The sequence below is a fragment of the Pristiophorus japonicus genome, chromosome 1 (genome assembly GCF_044704955.1).
Source record: "Pristiophorus japonicus isolate sPriJap1 chromosome 1, sPriJap1.hap1, whole genome shotgun sequence".
NCBI classification, from domain to species: Eukaryota; Metazoa; Chordata; class Chondrichthyes; family Pristiophoridae; genus Pristiophorus; species Pristiophorus japonicus.
The window spans coordinates 389,736,496-389,759,773 of record NC_091977.1 but is presented as its reverse complement, the minus strand read 5'-3'; the positions used below and the strand labels follow the sequence as shown (position 1 = coordinate 389,759,773).

At 41.2% G+C, this 23,278-nt stretch overlaps 1 protein-coding gene across 1 annotated transcript; it reads right to left on the bottom strand.

Annotated features, from left to right (window-relative positions):
- Positions 1–4,695: 4,695 nt before the first annotated feature.
- Positions 4,696–8,795, bottom strand: LOC139259712 (transcription factor 21). The gene is made up of 2 exons (XM_070875306.1): positions 8,315–8,795; positions 4,696–5,774 (listed from the first exon to the last, which is right to left on the bottom strand). Exons 1-2 carry the CDS (start codon positions 8,750–8,752, stop codon positions 5,688–5,690), a joined length of 525 nt encoding a protein of 174 aa, XP_070731407.1. The 5' UTR covers positions 8,753–8,795; the 3' UTR covers positions 4,696–5,687.
- Positions 8,796–23,278: the final 14,483 nt, after the last annotated feature.

Here is a 23,278-nt window from a genome sequence, read left to right as displayed (position 1 = left end):
TTCTTTGAAATAGTGTTCATAATTATCCTTCTTAATTGCAGCTTCACGTTGACATGATTCTTTATAGTGGCCAATCACTATCACCAATCCTTTTCTTTTCCACCTTTAGTTTTGGACTTTTGGTAATTTTGTATACATTTCTGGCAGAGATTTACCTACATTGCATCTGACTTCATGTAGTCCAGCGGAGCCAACTTTTCAAAGCCATCTGTTGGCCACTGCTAAATGAGTTCATCCGCTTAATTGGCCGAGATTCTTTTTGAATACTATTAGGGGATGCATTTCCATGGGGCTTCTCTTATTCATCTGCCGCAACGTCGGCAGAAGAGCCATGGAAATCCAGTAAAATAGTATAAATGCTCTTCCACTGAAGTTATGGCAGATGAGCAGGAGAACCCCTGCAGAAATTAACTCCCTTCATCTCTTTTAGCTCATGGCTGGGCCACATAAATCAGGATCATCAGCAAAGAAATATCACCTTCTACATCATTGATGAATAATCTGAACAGAAGAGGACCAAGCACAGATCTCTGCAGTATAGTAGTAATCACTGTCGTGCCCCTCCCGCTCTCCTTCCTCATACTTCCTCTTCCACCCTCTCTCTCGTCCAGTTTTTTTAATAATCATTTTCTACTTTCTATTTCTGTGTCAGTTTCACTCCTTTTGGCTTATTTGTCATTGATTTCAGTAGCAGCAAGATATATATTTTACTGTGTCATGTGATACATTGGCCTTGATTTTCATGGTGGGGGCGGGATGGGTGCGGGTAGCCTCCCTGATAAAGTGCAACATCCCCACTGACACCTGGGAGTCCCTGGCCAGAGACCACCCTAAGTGGAGGAAGTGCATCCGGGAGGGCGCTGAGCACCTCGACTTTCATTGCTGAGAGCATGCAGAAAACAAGTGCAGGCAGCGGAAAGAGCGTGTGGCAAACCAGTCCCACCCACCCCTTCCCTCAATGACTATCTGTCCCACCTGTGACAGAGTCTGTGGTTCTCGTATTGGACTGTTCAGCCACCTAAGAATTCATGTTAAGAGTGGAAGCAAGTCCTCCTCGATTCCGAGGGACTGCCTGTGATGATGACCACTTGATGAACCATGCAAGACCGGGGACATGGAGACCGTGCAAGGTCTCATTTATATATATCTACACAGAGTCCCACCCAACAACCAACCAGATTGACTACCTGGCTGTGGGCCAGGAATGGGCACCGGGAGGCAGGAGGCCACAGCCGGGGACTTGGGAGAACAATCCCCGGCAGTAATGTGGGGGAGGGGGGAGGGGTATGGTGGAAGGCTCTGAGCATGGATCGGGGGGGTGGGGGGGGAGGGGGAAGGCTTTGAATGGGGATTGGAAGGGGGAGAAGCCTTGGTCACCATTGGGTGGTGGGGGAATGATCAGTCACAGATCAGGAGAAGGTAGCCTAGCATTAGGGTGGCTCAAAGCTTCCATGTGAGACCCAGAGGAGCATTCTTGCTGCTCCTGGCCCACAAGGAGCCCTAAAATAAAACAGCCAAATTCACATTCTGAGCCTCTTATGGTTCAGCAACTGGCTCCTGTCAGGTTTGCCTGACGATGCAGCCCACACTGTCTTCCACTCAGGCCTTTGGTTGAACTTCCAGATTGGGTTCTGATAACATCATCAGACTTGATCTACATATTTAAAGCTTCCTTCCTGTAGGTGTCCTACTAACTGCTCAAAAGGGCAGGTTCATTAATATCGGGAAGGCAGCGGGTAAGTGAATCGCATTATTTTAGCTGCCCCATGCCCGGTTTCTGCAAGATGGTGCAGTTAAAATCAGGGTCATTGTTTCAATAAATTTGCTATTTTTGGAGCACTAGTCAAAAATAATAGTTTAAGGCAGCAGCGGAACAGCAGTAAACATCAAAAGCTGAAAGATCCCAAACTAGAAATGAGAAACACTGTTTGAGAGCTACTAGTATTTTGAATATGAATTTGAATACAGATCAGAATCTACAGAGTCAAAAAATATCTGTAACACATCTATCTCCACTGAAAATAATCATACCACTTTCTCTTCCTCAATGAGCTTGAGGATTTTCCAGCAATTGTGTGTCTGGTTTGTTCAGTAATAAAACTTCAGGTGGATTTTGCAGTAGAAATAACGGTGAGGTTATCAGCGCTCACAGTTATTTATATGGAAATCGAACAACAACTTCTGGTGACCGCACATGTGCAGTTAAATGTGAAAATCTGGAATTTGCTGTCCGAGATGTGACATTCCTTGAAAAACTTCCGAAAAATGGCATCTTACCATCTGGCTTACCATTCGAATACATTGAATGATGTGAAGTTGCTGTACTTACCTCATGGATACAGTCTAAATTTGCCAGAAAAAGTAAGGATATGTCCATTCCAGTAGAACAGTCTTAATTACTGCCAAACAACCTTACTGGCATTGAAAATTAACTCCTTCAGATTTTAATTATTGTTGGAGATTTTTAAAATGTAAATTTTTTAAAAACTTTTTCTTTTATTGCACTCTCTTAATCACATCTTTTGTTTCCTCTCTTTATTTTGCTTTCTGTACCTGATTTGAAATTAAATTAAATATTCTAACATACACTTCCTCGTTCAAACTCTGTGCTGCTCATTAATGATTCTTCAATCTGATTGGTTAAGGACATACACAGTCGCTTGCCCTGTTCACACAGGTCCCAGATGCTCTGTAGAGGGCACTGCGCTTTTTGGACAGTTGACTGACAGGAACTTGTCATTTAAAAGCCCATAGAAAATGCAAGTGTCACAAACGGCCAGCACTGTTTATTGGCTGCTGAGAGCAGGATCCAACCCATTATTTTCCAATAGTTCAAGTTGAGACTGTGTAAAGCATAACTTTATACTTTATTTACTATCCATTTTCTCCATTTAGAGCCACTATTAACAATGTTGGATTAATATTTAAGTTTATCTTGTTCCAAATTTCTGAGTTTCTAATTAATTTGTATCATTACTGCTGTCATATGTACTATGCTATGAAAAGTTAAAATTGTTTCTTAGGTATTTGTGTGCATTTCCACCAGAGAAACTGACACGATTCCTATGTCATCTTCCAATTACAAAACCTATTGCCTGCAGAAATTGTCAATTTTATATATTGTGTGATGTTACATATTAGAATTATTAATTTTAATAGTTGGGGTTTCACATATCTCATTTAGTTTATTTTGTAGTCCCAGAATAGGCAAGGAGAGGGAAAGGGAGCATTTTTATTCATATATTTGATAGGTCTTAGAACCACCTTGTCTATGAAATAAATCATACAGTTTACTATCTCATTAGTTCTTGTCTTACATATATATTTTAGAAAATGACTTGCAATACAGCATAATGTACTTTCTTCTAAAAAAATTAAATGAACTGTTTTATAATTTAAATGTATAGTGTTTATATATTGCCATCAATAACCTGCTAAATCATTTGGTTCATGTCAATGCAATGCCTTGGTAAAATATTTTAAACAAGTTAATAAAATAATTGGATTTTTGTACAGCATGCCATCCAGTGGTTAAATTAGGTGATTAATTACCACAAAACAGTTATCAAAGAAAACCACTAAACACAATGGTTTGGAAGTATATTTATTATCTGAAATTTGTGACAACATTTAAGGTTTATTGTACAGACCATTCAGAGCAAATTGATTTAGGATTCTATTGTGGAATAATGCATCTTTCAAAACAATGATTAAAATGATTGCCAAATAATTAATAAGCTGCAAATCTTTCCTACAAATGTTGACTCTTTAAATGGCTTATTCTGCTTATGCTGATGTTAGGCTGATAGGTACTGCATGTAAATAAGTTGTGTTGAGATACGAGAATTATTTGGAATGTTATATTGACTGCACTGTGTAAGAGTTGGTGACTGGTTTCACACTACATGAATGAATGTGGTATTAGCTCTACTTTCATTGAGACTTGAGCAGAAAGGCACATTCGTGATGCCTATTGCACTGGAATGAAGCTGAGGAATGCAGGGCTCGAAAATATGTAATGAAATTAGGGCTTTTTGGACTTTAGTGTCAGATATATTTTCCTGATTTTGTTTTAAAACTGCTAAGCTACTTAGCTCCTTTCACTCATTAAAACATAATAATGGTACAGTTAGCCACAAAGTCTTTTCTAATTACCCTATTGTTTGGCAGGGCTTTATTCCAGCTGCTTTAGTACAGAGCAAACACACATTGTTATCCTGTTGAGACAACAGTTACATATTTGCCCATGTTATGTGGCAAACATTGAATATCAGAGAACAGGAGTGTTTGGGCACATACTACTGGTGTGATATCCTAGAAGAAGACAAATTATTTTAATTCATTCTCAGGATGTGGGCATCGCTAGCAAAGGCAGTATTTAATATGTCCATCCCTAGTTGACATTAAGAAGGTTCTGGTGATGAGTCATCTTCTTGCGTCCACAGTGCTTTTTTGTAGAAAGTTCTAGGATTTTCAGCAACCACGAAGGAACAGTAAAATATGTCCAAGTTGGGATGGTGTGCGACTTGGAAAGGAACTTGCAGGTGATGGTGTTCCCATGCACCTGCTAACCGTGTCCTTCTAGGTGGTAAAGATCACAGGTTTAGGAGGTGCTGTTGAAGAAGCCTTGGCGAGTTGCTGCAGTGCATCCTAGAGATAGTACACACTGCAGCCACAGTGCACCAGTTGTTGTATTAATTATTTTCATGATAAAAAGTTCTCAAAACTCATATATATAAACAATTAGAAAAGTAAAGTAGTCAGTCAGGCTTCAAAGCTGAAAGGTAGGTCCACAAATTGGGGTCACCTGCTTTAAAATAAACTAGGGAATAAATGTTTGGAGTTCCTGACATATAGGTATAAATTTCGACTGGTATTTAGAAATTCTGTGCGAACAACTTTAAATTGCTCTCTTAATGTAAAATCTTACAGTAACAAACATTTTTGATGGTAAACATGTAAAGTGCTATTGTTTCCGTTTATAACATTATTTTCAAAATAAAACTACAGTGAAAATCTTTTTTATAAAAAATTCCAAAACTGTACATTCAAAGAGTAAACGATAACCATAGAAATCAAGGTTAAGACGTGTGAGAGTAACACTCAAAATACTAATTTGTAACAAAACATTGGAGGCGAAGGGGATGGTGGCGTTTTCATCCACGGGGCACTATACAAGATTACAAAAATAACTATGCAATACTGTTGGAAAGCGACTTGTTCTTTCTCATACTTATTGTGGCCATTATTTCACAATTTATATATCGCTAGATAATACCGTTCTCTAAATTTAGTTTTCTAAATTATTATTTATGTTAATACTGAATGTGCTTTCAATGCGTGGAGGACAGCATGTCTGATCCTACGCTGTATAACGTAACGTGCATAGTTGGTCCTTATTGTGTGTCCATTGTATATCTCCCATTGACCAGACAGTCCTCTGGAAGGTCAGAGGTACAGTGCATCAATGTTTCTCTACTCTCTCCCCTACTCATGACATTTTGTCGCGATTCAAAGCTTTGTCCTGCAAAGCATGCAGTTAATACACGGAAATTTTTTAAAAAAATGAAGTGACGATGGAATGCTGACCCCTCCCATTGGGACAGCCCACACTATCTGCCTGGTCAAGCGTCACAACGCCGAAACCTGCTCGTCGAGTGAGTTGAACTGGGAGCTTGCTCGTATTGCTAGGCTGTAGTCCCACACAGTCTGGACGAGGCAGCGAGATCTTTGCTCTCAACTTCTGATCTTCCTGAAACCACGAAAGGCCAGGTCTGAAATTTGAAATACATGAGTTAGAATAATAATCTACTGCCCACTAGTGACACAGTGAGGAACGTGTTATGTCCGCAAGCGCTTTACATAAATTAGGAAATATGCATTTTGAGCTCTGTTTCAACAGCTCAGCATCAAATAACATTCCACAGGAACATAGATCGAGTTATACAGAAAATCTATACGATACATGCAATAAATTTAATATACAATGGGAAAGTGACACAGAATCCCCAATCAGACAGGGAGCTGTGTGTGCGGCAGATTTGAAGCGGGAAACTGATGCTTTGTAACTAGTTGGACCAACAACTCGGAAAGGATATTGCGATGCTCAACTCTAATTAACATTATTCATATATTCAAAGATAATTACATTAAAACGACCAATCATGTCTTGTCCATATACAGATATACAATTGGAAATACAGGAAATCGTTTGTTAAAAGTTTCTTGCAAGTAATCAATCTGGGAGATTATTAGTTAAAAAATGTTAGCCCGAAGGGTTTCGCTTCGAACGAAAATCCTTTGTATCTTTTTATTTTGAATCCCAACATGAACACATTTCTGTAATTCTGTGTTTTGTGGTTGACCATCCGATGCAATTTTTAAAAACCTGCCCTTTTTAATGAAACCAGACCCAGTGAGAGACTTGGAAACTCTTCCACAAAAACGCTCCAGAAATGTTATCCATTTACTCTTGTAGGATTTCATATTTTTAAATAGCATTATTGCTTTGTCCTAATATATTACATGACTTGAATAACTGTAGAAATCTTTCAATAGCCCGAGCTTCCTGTAAACTTCCCAATATTAATTGAACTGAAATAATTCGTTGCCTAGTAGCTCCCAAAACAATGCTGATCATTTAATGGTCTGATTCCTAAAACGCCGCTGTCCTGTTAAATCTCACAATTACGAGCCGAGTCACACTCAGCGATCAACCGCACAGAGACAATTGTGCAAGAGATGTATATAGATTTAAAATGCAACATCCAATAGAATTAGCTCACAAATACACACTTTAGAAATTAATAAAACACAAGTCTGTAATTATGTAAAAGGAAGCACGATAAATGAGAAGTTATTTGAAAGTTGAAATACTTTAACTCCCAATTTAAAGAAAACCGTTTCAGCACGTTTTGACGCAGAAGTTGAGTTAACAATTATCATGGAAAGTTATATAAATAGTAACTATCATAACACAAGATAAATCATTTTTGTTTTAATATTTGCCATTTTCTGATTTGGCAGCTGGCGAAATCTGTCGCCAGATGATAAAGTGAAAGCAGGAAAGCTCCCGATCGCGGAATGGGCTTCACTTCCAAATGTTGAGAAATAATACATGATAGCGCCTTATACACAAACCATGTTATCTGAATGATGTGTCAATGAAGCCAGCTCCTTTTCCTCAGATTTTCCCGCTGAAGGTATTACTTACATGTCGGTCACGGGTTTATTGACACAAACATCCCACCTGGTGTAATTGCGAGTTTAAACGAGAAGCTGTCTGTGTGGGATCGCGAGTTTTATGGCAAAGTGAAATCTGTGTGGGAGAGCTCGGATGTGTTTTATAACATTGTGCAATAGCTTCTAATATTGCATTATATCGAAACGTTCCTATAAACACCTCCTGTGTGTGTTGGAAGAGGTCGTGAAATGTGCAACAATACATGTTATGCATGCTACAAAATGATTTCTGGACTGTTATTAAAACTTTCATATATAGAAACATAAGAAACATAGAAAATAGGTGCAGGAGTAGGCCCTTCGAGCCTGCATCGTCATTCAATGAGTTCATGGCTGAACATGCAACTTCAGTATCCCATTCCTGCTTTCTCACCATGCCCCTTGATCCCCCTAGTAGTAAGGACTATATCTAACTCCTTTTTGAATATATTTAGTGAATTGGCCTCAACAACTTTCTGTGGTAGAGAATTCCCACATTCTCTGGGTGAAGAAGTTTCTCCTCATCTCGGTCCTAAATGGCTTACCCCTTATCCTTAGACTGCGACCCCTGGTTCTGGACTTACCCAACGTTATTTTTATTTATATTTTAGAAGTGAAATGTAGCTGGCAAAGATGCACCTGCCTGTTTTCTACGATTTTCATTGGCTGGAATATATGGCGATTGGTCAGTTTAGTTTAGTCCTTGGGTTGGAATGTAGAAGTTCATAGAATCTTAAGAGCACAGAAAGAGATATGGGAGAAATTGATTTATGTGAAGTTAGTTATTAGAATAATACTTACATGTTGTATCGTAAGGTAATCAGTTTACTTGCAATGTACAACATCTACACCTAAAACCTAAAAGTATACTTCCGTTGCAGCCCACCATTAACCTAGTGCTGATGTTGATTTAATATTGGTCCTGCGTAAACCTCTTTGTGTTTTAGCAGTACTTTAAATCAAATGTGGATGCATATTAAACATTATAACACCCCATGTTAATCTCAATGCCGTTTACACTTTATGCATAGAAGTCGCGAGGAATTTAGATTCCCTCTAGTTACTTGTTTATGCAATATCCGCATTTTCTTACCAGATTTACCGGATGGACGTATCCATTTTCGTATTTATCATTTGCCAAGATTTGCCTTAAATGTGCGATGTAGCTAGCTGCCAGTCTGAGGGTGTCAAGTTTGGAGAGTTTGGTATCTGATGGCACCCAGGGCAGGCTGGTTTTTAATCTGGAGAAGGCTTTGCTCAGGACTCTCATCCTGGCTCTCTCCCTGGCGTTGGCAGCGTTTCTCTGTGATTGTTTGCCCTCTTTGCCTCGCCTGGACAGTTGCTTTTTCCGAACAGTTCCCCGCCTCTTTCTCTTGGAGCTGCAGTCAGAGCTCGATTCGTCAGTGTTTTCAGCAGAGATATAGAATTCCGTGTCGTTCGACTCGTGTTTCAATCCGTTACATTCGAGCTGGAGCCGCTGTAATTCCATTTCTTGTATGTCCTCAGTGTCACTGAGAGATCCAGTAGACATGGTACCAATCTTCGGGAAAAGTGAAATCAACCTCAAGTGAAAAGGGCTTCCTCCACAAATTCGTTAAATACCAATAACATACGCAAAAAGTTCCTTTGTCGAAAAAGGAAACCCCACCTCCAGTGGCTTTGACGGCTTCATACTATCACTTTTAAACAGGAAGTATCTGTTCTATGTGGATCTAACCATTCGAAGATGGGATTTCCAAACATTAGCATCGACAATCATATCCCACAAATATGGGAACGGGAGAGGAGTTTTCTTCTATTTTAATTTTGTGATACAATTAAAGACATGTAAAAATATTTTGTACCTTAACTTCGCTTCCGGAATCTGAACTTTTAATCAACACTGTATGGCTTTATCCATCCCTCAGTGGTATGTTCCATCTGAGCTGGGATTTGAGTTGGAAGCCTTCAATCAATCGGTGTTAAAACAAACACTAATTAAATGGCTCATTTATTTAACGAAGAGGTGAGTGCTACCGCAGTTCTTTAAAAAAATCAGACCTCCCCCACCATTTGTTTTCTAATAACCTGTAAAGTGTGTGAATACATAAACTACCTCAACAAGTAAGCGAAATGTCAGAAATAATTAATTTCATTTAATTAAATAAATATTTATTTCGTTTTAACTATCTTCAATTATCAGCTGTAAAATTATATGACACGCGCTTTAACCCGAAACGATTGATACTCCATTTAATGTGTTTGTTACTTATCAATACATAATTTCCTATATTTTCAACAAAAAGAGTGTTTTTGAGTTAATTATCGGAAATGTAATTACAGTCAAGAGATAACGAATTTGGGACAAGATTAAACAAAACTCAAAAATGTGTTAACCCTAAATTATCTGTATTTCTTTAATGCAATTATCCGCTAGGTGTTTCATGTATAAACACGCATCATTTTTGAATTGTACTGATTTCTATCATCTCACGTATTAAAATTTATGTCCTGTTGTTTCATACCTTACATATTTTGCTTATATTACTTTATTGCCAACTTATATCTCTTTACAATGCTAAAGACAAGATTGAAAAATTACCAAATGCCCTTGGTCTCGCTCAGTGAAACAAGATAAATTAAAACGTATTATAAATGATTGAAACTCCATTTAAAATGCCTGATACATACCTATTACTTGTGAAACATGTGCACCATTACTATATAGAAATATAAATGCATCTAATTGAATGTGAACAAGATGAACATTGTAAGCTTTATTATCGTCTTGTTTTGAGCTTTGCAAAATATTTTATTAAAATATATGCATTTATTTCTGAAAATTTGAAAATATTGGCAGAATCCTGATTGTTTGTGCAGGTGTGTTTTGAAGCGACCTCTTCCTGAAGATTTATGGGAGAATTGATTGATTTTGTAAACAGTTGTAGAGATCCTATCGACCCCAGAACGAATTCAGGTCTTACTTTCGTATCTTGGGCTTTCTGCAACAATGGGACATTACAGGAAAGAAGTCGACTTTGGTCACATCTCTGTCGGGGAACGGAACCAAAAATAGAATGTCATCACAGCGAGCTGTCAGAGGAGGCCGCGGACCGAACCTCAATAACTCATCCTGGGGAAATGGGGAGTGTTGGTCCTTCAACGTAAAGGAGATCCTGAAGCCATCCTGTTTATTTGTACAGTTTTAACCTTTACGAATTAATGCTCTAAAACGAGACATTTCCGAATAATTTAGAACTTTTATGATAACAGAAACATTGAATTGTGTTTATGTGGGTGGAGTACTTTCGCAAGTTGGATTATTATCTCTCATTTTTTAAATAATCAATAAACACCTACACTTTAATTGTTTTAAATATTTATGAAAAAATAATGAATTCGAGAAAAATCACACACATTACGTTGCAGTTATCGAGCGTCGGTTTTATGACCATGGTTCCTACTAAAAACCTTGTGCAGTAACTTATTTCAGACAAACTCTTATTGTGAAAAGTATGATGAGGATGGATCTATTTGAGCATCATAGACACAGTCTGTGTGTACTTGCGTGAATAAAATAAACCACTAAAGTCCAGTACTAGGTATGTGGACACAAAGGTTAACCAAATCAATTTCATTTTAAGTTATTTCACTGTGTACTTAATGCAAAACGAGATTTTCTCAAGTGCACGACTAAATTTGATAGTGAAAAGTTATCTTTTGTATTGTCATTTTGCTGGGAAGAGGCAGAGATTAAAATATCAGAAATGACCAACACCTACAAGCAAGAATAAGAGTGGGAACTCTCAGCGAACTAAGGAAATCCAACCTATTTGAATGGCTTAATATGAAAAAAATGCTCGATGCTGCTTCTGCCCCACGTTTTTCAGATCCAGTTACACCTACCGAGACAAAGTCTTAAGAAAGCAGAAAATCGATCGGCTTAGGGTCTCCAGTGGGGTCAGACTTTCTTTTCTAGGGACAGGGGTATTGATAAATACTCCATAGGCTAACTTCTAAGCAAACTGCAGGCCCTCATTAATTACACCCAAGCACCCGAACCTGCTACATGTGGATCTGAAACGGGTTGTTTTCTTACCGGTAATTCAAATACGGTAATCTATTTCAGATTAACAAGGAAACAGTAAAGAGTGTTCAATAAATAATAGCATCACAATTTTTCATTTTCCATTTCAAAATTATATTTCACCCGAATGATGCTTGCATTAAACCATTAGTACTTTGAACAATATACAAAGGACAAAGTATTTAAGAGTGGTCAAATATCGCTAATAAAAATTTGAACACACGAAATATTTCAGTATAAACGAATTTTGCTATTCCATATTATACCGGCGCACTAATTAATATTAACGTTTAAAGAATTAGGTTGTTTGTGGAACTGCAAACCGATGTTGTTTAATGAGAGATCTATTTGCGTTTATCTGCTTATAGCGTGACTATTTTACAATAGTGCACACACACACACATCAAATAAACTATACTAGGTATAAAAGCCACAAATAATGTGTTTCAGCAATCCAAAATCATTGGCTGTCCCCATAGCCCTGTATCTTCCCCTTCAAATATTCATCGTTTTCCCTTCAGGCTCTGCCTGAACCATTCTCTGTGGCAAAGCATTTCAAGGCTCTAGCAACCCTCCGTGTGAAGACATTTCGCCAAATTTTTTTTCATCGTGGCTATTTTATATTGATAACCCATCTCCAAACAAAACGGTATAAGCATCCTACAGAACTGAATAAACCTCTACTAAATCTCCTCTTACACTTTCCAGCTCCAATGGAAATAAACACGGCATCATAAACCCTCCTTAGAACTCTAGTTTCCCATCTCGGGCATCAGCCTTGTGAATCTATACCGTGCTGAAACAAACGTGGTTGTAGCTGTATCCATGTGTAAGAAGGACATTATAGAGATAAATTATATTATATCATTATAGCAAATACAATTACCATGCAGAGTTAATTTGAATTGGTAGCATTTTCCAAAACAATATAATTGCTCAGAAAATTACGCCATGTATGTCTTAATAAAATACTCGAGTGTCGTCAGTGCTTCGATGCTGGGGATGTTGGCCTGATCGAGAACACTGATGTTGGTGCGTCTATCCTCCCAGGGGACTTGCAGGATCTTGAGGAGACATCGTTGGTGGTATTTTTCCAGCAATTTGAGATGTCTACTGTATAAGGTTCACTTCTCTGAGCCATACAAGAGGGCGGGAATCACTACAGCCCTGTAGACCATAAGCTTGGTGCCAGATTTGAGGTCCTGGTCTTCAAACCCTCTCCCTCAGGCAACTGAAGGCTGCACTGGCACACTGGAGGCGGTGTTGGACCTCGTTGTCGATGTCTGCCCTTGCTGATAGGAGGTTCCCGAGATATGGAAAGTGGTCCACGTTGTCCAAGGCCGCGTTGTGAATTTTGATGATGGGGGGACAGTCCTGTGTGGCGGGGTCAGGTTGGTGGAGGATCTTTGTCTTACGGATATTTAGTGTAAGGCCCATGCTTTCGTATGCCTCGGTGAAGATGTTGATGAAGGCTTGGAGTTCAGCCTCTGAACGTGCACAGACGCAATCATTGTCCTTGTACTGTAGTTCGATGACAGAGGATCGGACGGTCTTGGATTTAGCTTGGAGGTGACAAAGGTTGAACAGGTTCCCACTAGTTCTAGAAACATAGAAACATAGAAACATAGAAAATAGGTGCAGGAGTAGGCCATTCAGCCCTTCGAGCCTGCACCACCATTCAATAAGATCATGGCTGATCATTCCCTCAGTACTCCTTTCCTGCTTTCTCTCCATACCCCTTGATCCCTTTAGCCGTAAGTGCCATATCTAACTCCCTCTTGAATATATCCAATGAACTGGCATCAACAACTCTCTGCGGCAGGGAATTCCACAGGTTAACAACTCTCTGAGTGAAGAAGTTTCTCCTCATCTCAGTCCTAAATGGCCTACCCCTTATCCATAGACTGTGTCCCCTGATTCTGGACTTCCCCAATACCGGGAATATTCTACCCGCATCTAACCTGTCCCGTCCCGTCAGAATCGTATATGTTTCTATGGGATCCCCTCTCATCCTTCTAAACTCCAATGTATAAAGACCCAGTTCTATAATTCAGTTCCACTCCAGTGGGGAGCTTGTTGAGCGTGAGATGGAGCATTGCAACGAGGAAGATCGAGAAGAGGGTTGGCGCAATGACGCAGCCCTGCTTGACCCTGGTCCAGACGTGGATTGGGTGTTTGGTGGCATCGAAGCACTGACCACACTCGACCAGCTCCGTTGGGCGGGCCACGTTGTCCACATGCCCGATACAACACTCCCAAAGCAAGCACTCTACTCGTAACTCCTACACGGCAAGCGTTCCCCACGTGGGCAGAGGATATGTTTCAAGGACACCCCCAAAGGTAAAGTGCAACATCCCCATCAACACCTGGGAATCCCTGGACAAAGACCGCCCTAAGTGGAGGAAGAGCATCCGGGAGGGTGCTGAGCACCTTGAGTCTCGTCGCTGAGAGTATGCAGAAAACCAGCTCAGGCAGTGGAAGGAGCGTGCGGCAAACCAGTCCTGCCCACCCTTTCCCTCAACGACTATCTGTCCCACCTGTGACAGAGACTGTAATTCCCATATTGAACTGTTCAGTCACCTGAGAACTCACTTTGAGAGTGGAAGCAAGTCTTCCTCGATTTCGAGGGATTGCTATGATGATAAATAAAATACTCTCACTTTAGTTAGTTTTTTAATTCCACGACCAAATAAAATCACACCAGAGCAATAGCATTTCACATAACTATTGAAGACAGTGATTACAGCTATTGGCAAACATAATTAGAGAACATAATCTCCGCGTTCTCCAAATCACTGTAGAGCCTGGGACATAACTGTATGCAACCACATTGGTTTGTAAATACGATAGGCAGTGAAAACAAACAAGAGAACAAGAAAGGAGCCTCTAACCAGAATGCATAAATTATTGGGGGGAAAGACAGTTTGAAAGAAAGTTAATTTGATCAACATTAAATATGTTTGCTTCGCATTGAAAAATTCACCAACTATTCTTCTGCTGTCAATTATCTAACAAAGCATTTGTGTCAGCAATTAGTGTTTATTGGTGTGAGGGTGAATGTTCTAGACCGAAACCGAGTAACAGTTCGAACATTCAACATTCAGTACCATTAGAATCATGCCCAAACTTGTTAGGCCATCAGATAAAATGTATTTTCAGTGGCCTGTGACATTCTTGGAGCTTTCAGTCACTGGGACAGTCATCTAACTATCCAGTCGTGGACCAATTGTTTGACTGATTTGTGCCTGGTAGATTTAGTTGCAATGAGGCAAAACATTCCTTGAGTGTTTTTTAATGACATTTACCGTCACAAATCACTTACGTGGAAGGTGTTTTATTTAAGGTGATGTTTTCTCTACTCGGTTTCATTTCTGTCTTTCATGCAAACGCTTTCCCTGATGCCTGGTATCGTTATCCGACCACTGAAAATAAACTGAGAGCAAACTAATGACTCACTGAAGCTCATCTGATAAACGGCCTCTGTTTTAAAGGAGTCCAGCATGTAGTGCACTAGAACGGAACAGGTACACCACACTGCATAACACTATTAAGAGATGTCCTCTATTACTCAGTGCTATATACCCAGTCAGGCATCCCAAGAAACGAACCTGCTGAATTTTGAATCAGTCGCAACCTTAAGAATGCATCAGCACCTTCTAAAAGCCCATCTGCACAGCATCCATCTGCGGGGAAGAGCAGTGGGTAACGGACAGTGAGCAGAAAGAGTCCCTACACCTGAGGGAAAATAAAATCTGCACTAAAAAAGTTACCATATTAAATATTTCTATTAATGATGCACGATTTTAAGTTTGAAGGCCTTTGACTTGATTAGTTTCATTACTTATATCACAATTCAAAGTTTATTTTAACGACCCACCTGTCCAATTGTTTCCCCTTAATGGTCACTTTTTTGAATTTATGTTATACAGCTACATTTTGGTAAAGAGTGGAGGTTAATCAAAGTTTTTTTTAGGACATTAAAATGCTTTAGAATAGAATTACATTTAAGAACATAAGTGCATAAGAATTAGGAGCAGGTGTAGACCATACAGCTCCTTGATTCCCCTAGATTCCAAAAATCGATGTAAGCCTTGAATATACTCCATGACTCAGTATCCACAGCTCTTTGGGGTGGAGAATTCCAAATATTCACAACCCTCTGAGTGAAGAAATTCCTCCTCATCTCTGTCTTAAAAGGCCGATTCCTTATTCTGACACTATGCACCCTAGTTCTAGACCCTCCAGCCAGGGGAAACAGCCTCTCAGGATCTACCCTGCCAATTCCCTCAGAATCTAATATGTTTCAATGAGATTATGGCCAGAATTTTTACCTGTCGACACACTGGCAGTGAGGAAGTCCCACTGCATTTGTATCTGACTTCTGGGTTTCGCAACCAATAATGGGAGCCGGTATGATGATGTCAAGCATGAACCCAATTCAGTGCAGGTATTTAAAGGAGCAATGCAAAGATGACAGTTGAAGGTTAGTGGAGGCTGGAGAAATATTCATGGGAGAGACTTTGCTTTGCTTGGAGAGACATTGCCTTGCTGGGCGACCAAAAAATGCAGTCCCAATGTATGAAAGCTGCCCCTCATTTCAGTGATACCTCCCTGGACCTCCTGCTGCAAGGGTTTAGATCCCATAAGGAGGTCTTATTCCTTGCTGATGTGAGGAAGAAGCCAGCCTCTTGGACCAAGAAGGCATGGTTGGAGATTGTGGCAGAGGTGAGCAGCAGGGGTGTGGTGCCGAGGTCTTGGATTCAATACAGGAAGAAAGAAAAAGAAAGACTTGCATCTATATAGCGTCTTTCACGACCACCAGATGTCCCCAAGCACTTTACAGTCAATGAAGTACTTTTAAATTGTAGTTATTGCTGTAATGTAGGAAACACGGCAGCCAATTTATGCACAACAAGCTCCAACAAACAGCAATGTGATAATGAGCAAATAATCTGTTTTTGTAATGTTGATCGAAGGATAAACAGTGGCTCTTCAAAATAGTGCTATGGGATTCTTTTGTCCATCTGAGAGAGGAAGTGGGCCTTGGTTTAACGTCTCATCTGAAAGATGACACCTCCAAAGGTGCAGCACTCCCTCAGCACTGCACTGGAGTGTCAGCCTAGATTTTTGTGCTCAAGCATCTGGAGTGGGACTTGAATCCACAACCTTCTGACTCAGAGATGAGAGTGCTACCCACTGAGTCACAGCTGACACGTGATTTGATGACCTTATAAGGTCAGGAAAGATGAGTACATCCCGATGAGCGTTCCACTCACAACTCCAAGACGCTGCCTTCCCAAGCCTACACCTGCACATCACTCCTCACACCAACATACCTTGCAGGTGCACCCATCCCTCTCTGTCTATCACTTTCTCACATTCCCAGTCGACCTTCCACCACTGACCCTCACTCTCATCTTGATGCAATGGAATGCTTCTCCCTCATGGTCATCTTATACAGGTGTTGCCCATTCTTCCCTTCCACTTATTCCATGATTCTCACTCAAAGGTCTCTAGTTTCCCTACTTGCAGGAGAAGAGAGCACAGAACACCTGGGAGAGGCAGAAAATCAGAGGTGGCCCTCCAGTCATCGCCATGCTGACTGCTATAGAGGAGGAGGCACTGGAGATAACTAAAGTATCAGCACTGATGGCAGTGGGAGATGGAGAGATGGAGTGCTCCCAGTTACCTGGTGACAGAATTAAATATCAACAGCCACATGGCATACAACAGTCACTCATGTTGACCTGATATCAGCAGCCAGTGAAATATGATCATGTGGATAATGTTCACTTAAAAACTTCTTGCCGTGATGATTCTATTTCATGTCTTTACTCTCCCACAGGCCCATCTCCCATCTATTGTTCAACAGCCAGTGAAGTCAGAGGAGGAAGAAGACTCCTCAGAGCAGGTCGCTAACTGCAAGGGTGCACCATCACAGGACGCATGCACATCAAGTACTAGCACCAATACACACACATCTGTGGGACTATTAAGTCAGATAGTAGTGTTGTCACCCGGTATCTTACAAATCACATGTGAGCAAGAGCAGTATATGCAGACAGGGACAGCAGTGGAGAATCCTTGTCAGAGGGCACAGGATGCTTTAAGTTATGCTTAGCTGGATGCAGATGCTGAACTTTGGGGGCCGTCAACAAAGAGGATGATTCTGAAGGAGCAACAAATAATGTGTGAGGCTCTGGCAGGATTTCCAGCCATGATGTGCTTGCTTGCAGGGAGAATGGACGATTCCATCTCAAACCTGACTGGCATGATGTCGTAGGCTATGGCTACGATATGTTTGTCCATGGAAATTGTGACCATCTGCATGCAGCATCAAACGCAGCATTCAAACAAGTGCATGCTCGTCCTAATCAACAGTATGCACACTCTGAATACAACCTTATCAAGGATGAAAAAAACCTGCACTTGGCTGTTCATCACCCCACTGATGTTCAGCAAAGTGTTCTCCAGCTCATTGCTAGCAGGGAAGTGCAGGTGGGCCATTAGAGGCATGATGGCGAAAGAGGACATGGAACTGGGGAATCTGCTCAACGCACTTCCACTTCTCACCCATTGCCCCACCCCCCACCCCTTCCCCCCCGCCCCGCCCTCAGTTAGTGCCCCACATGCTGCCTCATCTCCCGATGGCTGAGTCTGCCCTTGCACAGGTGCAGGACCAGCAGTCTTGCCAGGGCCCTCATAATCTCCAAAACCCAGAGGATGTCAGCCAACAGCACCTCAGCAGTCAAAGCAGCTTGCCTCTACCTCTGCTGAAGTCACAGGAATTGCACAACTTAGAAGTGGTAGGACGAATAAGATGAAAGAATTCTAGTTGTGCAAGGGTATTCACATGGGTGTGTTAGGCAATGTTGCACCTTGAAATTTATCGTGAAATTTGGAGGCACATAAAATAATTTCTTTGCACCACTTTCCCGTCATGCCCATTTTGTGTCTGCTGCCTGGCAAGTGGCCTTGTCACTTATAATGAATGGTAAGACATGACTTAACTGCGAGAAATGGATGTTTGAGAAAGGTATGGTTTGGTTATTGTAGGACTGCTTTGTGCAGGGGGTGGGGGGGACAAGTGGGTGCAGCATCTGGGTGTCAGATTGGAGCACTGGTGCAACCTAACTAAATCGTTCCATTATGAGGCCATCCCATGCAGCAAAGTGCGCCACTGCTGGTGCCATGTTTACATCAAGGTCCTCCTCCTCATCCTCTTGTTTCTCCTCCTCCTGTTCATCTTCCTCTGAAGAGGCTGTGTGCCTTGCTCCTCCTGCAGCTCCAATCCTCGCTGTTGTGCTATGTGGTGCAGAGCACAGCATACCACAATCATTCTGGAGACCCTGGGTGGTGTGTATTGGAGTGGTGTGCATTGAAGGGCAGATGTCCAGCCATCCGTAGCGCATCTTCAGGATCCTGATAGCTTGCTCTATTACACATCTCGTCATCATTTGGCTTTGATTGTAGCGCTCTTCATTCTCATTGCTTGGCTTCCTCAACGGTGTCATCAGCCATGTCTTCAGTGGATAGCTCTTGTCTCCCAGCAGCCAGCCGGTAAGTCTGATCGGAGGTGCAAAGAGCTAAGGGAGGGTGGACTGGTGCAGGATGAATGAATCATGCCAGCTCCCTGAGAATCTGGCACACACTTGCATGATAATTCTTTTGTGGTTGCAGATGAACTGCACATCGACGGAGTGGAAGCCATCATGGTTCATGAACATTGCTGGATCATCTAGGGATGCCTTGATGGGCACATGTGTGATGTCAATGATGCCCTGCATCTGTGGAAAGCCAGCCAGACCTGGAAACCCGAGTGCCCACTCAGTCTGACTGGCAGCTTCGGTGGCAAATTGTACATAAGTGCCTGCCTTGTCAAACGTGGCATTGGTCACCATGGGTGATACATTTGTGAGTGGCCAACTGTGAAATCCTGAAAATATCTCCTGCAGATTCCTTGAAGAAGCCAGAGGTGAAGAGGTTGAGGGCGGTGATGATGTTGACAGCCACCGTGAATGCGTGTCCACCAGGTCCACTTCCAGCAGGCTACAAATGCCTGCCATGACCTGATGTGATACCCTGAGCCTCCTGATGTTCAGTCATGTTCTGGAAGCTGATCCTCTGCCTATATACTCTGTGTTGGGGGTATCACCTCCTACGAGCTGCACCCCTGTGCTCATCCCCTCTCTCCTTTGGAGCTGCAGTCAGTGAGGAGAAGGCCACTGTTGCGCCTGCTGGTGTTGTTGCTGCTGGGTCTCATCTTGGTCTTCACTGAGGTCCAAGGTGAAGCCGCATAAGCGGCACTCATGCTGATCGATATATGACAGAAGTAAAGTGGAGATCAGAGGCACAATCCTCCAGTGTAGTGAGAGTTGACCTCCAGTGTAGTGTTGGTGATCTCTAATGTACTGAAAGTGACCTCAAAAGTTGTAGAAATCACGTGCAAACCGCTGAAAGCAAACTCTCAGAAGAAGTGGTATGAGTCTTAGGTAAGGAAGCAGGTATGAAGTCTCAGCACTTATCGGATTTCTTGTCTGTCATTTGTTCAGCCCCACCAATTGCCACTCTGCTTTTGCCTTGCTTTCACTGGTGAGGTTCAACAAGCCCGGGAATCCCGTGGACACACAGCAAAACTTGAAAACTTTAAATTGAAAACACACCTCTGCTGAGGGGGTTTCTCGCTTACAGCTTAATGCGCTCGAGTTAAATGGGGAAGCCGGCAGGTTGAAGCTGGCTTCCCGACGCACTGTCAATTTTGAAGCATTGAACCTCCCACCCATTCCCAAAAGCACTCATTCTTTCCTGTTAAAACTCCGGCCCACCTTGCATTCTTCTAAGCTCCAGAGCATTTTGGGCCCAACCTACTCAATTTCTTCTTATAGGACAACCCTCTCATCCCAGAGATCAATCTAGTGAACTTTCATTGCAGGTCAATGACCTTCCTTCAGAATGGCAGGTCATCGACCTGAAACCTTAACTCTGTTTCTCTCTCCACAGATGCAGCCTGACCTGCTGAGTATCTCCAGCATTTTCTGTTTATACATTTCATAGTTTCTCACTATTTAAAAAATATTTTGTTTTTTTATTCTTCCTACCAAAGGGAATAACCTGACCTTTCCCCACATTATACTCCATCTGCCACCTTATTTCCCACTCACTTAATCTGTCTTTATCCGAGGCTCTTTGTGTGCTCCTCACAGCCTACTTTCCCACCTAGCTTTGTATCATCAGCAAACTTGGCTACATTACACTCGGTCCCTTCATCTAAGTCATCAATATTGATAGTAAATAGCTGAGGCCCAAGCACTGATCTTTGTGGCACCCTACTAGTTACAGCTTGCCAAACCGAAAATGACCAGTTTATCCCTACTCTCTGTTTTCTGTCTGTTAACCAATCCTCTATCCATTACCCCCAACCCTACAAGACCTTATCTTGCATAACAAATGTGGCACCTTATCGAATGCCTTTTGGAAATCCAAATATATTACATCCACTGGTTCCCCTTTATCTACCCTGCTAGTTACTTACTCAAAAACGCCAATAAATTTGTCAAACACGATTTCCCTTTCATAAAACCATGTTGATGCTACCTAATCTTAATGGTGTGGATTTTGCCCAACTATTGCCCAGCAAATACACACCAAACACTTACACCTGGTAAAAGCATAAGGGTTTAAATTAATAAATATTAAAATATTTTTTTAAATGATTTAAACATACAAAACCTTTACATTAGTTTAGTTTACTTTTGGCCTCTTTAAAAATGTGTAAATTTATATTTCAAAAAATGTAGTTTTGGTTTAAATGTTTAATTAAATTGTAATTTAATTAATTTTAAACATGTGATGATTTATTTTTATATAAGTGCTGTGAAAGTGTTTTATTTTGGGGATTCCTATTATGCTTATGGAGATTCCATTTACGTATGGACTCCCTCTTTGTGATTGCTTGGGCTGGCCAATGTGAACCCAGGGATGCTTGGGAACCACATGTGCCCTGGGATATGTGGGCTTTTCTGCAGACATACACCTGCAGGCCAAAAAGTGCAAGTGTTCGAAAGTCCGGAGTAATCAGTTAAGTGCAGAATTTTCTTGCGGTTCGGAGGCATTCACCCACGCCAAGCCTCCAACTGTAATTTCCACCCCATTATGACTTTCTAAGTGCCCTGTTGCCTCTTCCTTAATAACGGATTCCAGCATTTTCCTGATGACAGATGTCAGGCTAACTGGCCTGTTTTCTCTCTCCCTCATTTCTTGATTAGCAGTGTTACATTTGCTACTTTTCATGCTGGGATCCTTCTAGAAGCTAGGGATTTTTGGACAATCATAACCAATGCATCCACTATCTCTGCAACCATCTCTTTTGGAACCCGAGGATGTTGGCCATCAGGTCCAGAGTATTTGTCAACTTTTTGTCCCTTTAGTTTCTCTAGTACTTTTTCTCTACTTATCATAATTACTTTAAGTTCCTCACTCTGATTAGTCCCTTGGTTCCCCATTATTTTTGATATGCTTTTTGTGTCTCCTACTTTGAAGACAAGTACAAAATACTTGTTTATAGTCTCTGCCATTTCTTAACCCTAACCCATTATATTTTCTCCTGCTCAGCCTCAAAGGGACCAACACTTACTTTTGCTACTCTCTTCCTTTTTATATCTCTTAGGCATTCTCTTAGACAATCCCTCGGAGTTGAGGATGACTTGCTTCCACATTAGTATGAGTTCTCAGGTGACTGATGAGTCCAATGCGGGACCTACAGTCTGTGTTACAGGTGTGCCAGACAGTTGTTGAAGGGACGGGTGGGTGGGGTGCTTGGGTTGTCATGTGCTCCTTTTGCTGTTTGCGCTCGGCTTCCGCTTGCTCCCGGCAAAGAGACTTGAGGCGTTTGGCATCTTCCCAGATATTTCTCCTCTACTTTGAGCTGTTGGAAGTCTAATACCTTCAGTACAACTCACAAATACACGCAAGCCTTAAGATGGCAGAACACTCTGGAACTCTAGTCAGGTGACCTGTTCCCTCTTTATTTGTACACGGCACTGGCTGCAGTGCCACAGTAGCCCACAGGTGGAGCTATATATATTACACTTCTCCCTCCTTAATGAAGAAGTAATTATAACAAAATAATCATCATACATAACTTGCATGGTTATACATAACAAAAGATATGGGCTTATTTTGCCATATTTACAAATCAAGCTTGTAACCACTTGTTTTCTGTTTCGAAGAGGATACCTTCACTCTCGAACAGAACCGTTTAAACGTAGTATCGAATTTAAACTCATTCGAAGCTGATCCTGAGGAAAGTTTTCTTTCAAGGGATGCCCTTGATTTCCATTTGAACCCTCTCTAAATTCAAACTGTTTGCCTGCCTGACTCAGACTCAGACGTAAATTCTGACTTTCTCTTGGATTTGTTTCCAGTACATTGGATGTATGATATGCTACTGGTACTTTACTTGTTTCAAAACTATCTGATGAGTCAGAAATAATTGAATCATTTCCACCTTCAACTACTTGCACGTCTGTAGGTAAAATATGATCAATATGAACAAACCTAACCTGTCCATTATCAAACATCTTGACCAAATACGTGTGAGGACCACATATATTCACCACTCTTCCTGGTAACCACTTTAACCATTTATGGTGATGGTTCTTCACTCTCACCTTCTGATTTAATGTCACACTTCTCTCTTTTACTCTACATCTATCATGATTCTCTTTCTGTCTTAATTGTTTCTCTTCTACGGACTGTGCCAAATTTGGTTTTAACAACGAGAATCTGGTTCGTGGCTGTTGTTTGAGAAATAACTCAGCTGGTGTACTACTAGTAGTTATATGAGGAGTATTACGATACATAATTAGAAAATTAGCCAATTTGTGGTCTAATGACAACTGTCCTTTCTTTGGATTTGGATCCAACATTTGTTTGATGAGGGCAAGTTTTACAATTTGTACAGTGTACTCTACTGCACCATTTGAAGCAGGG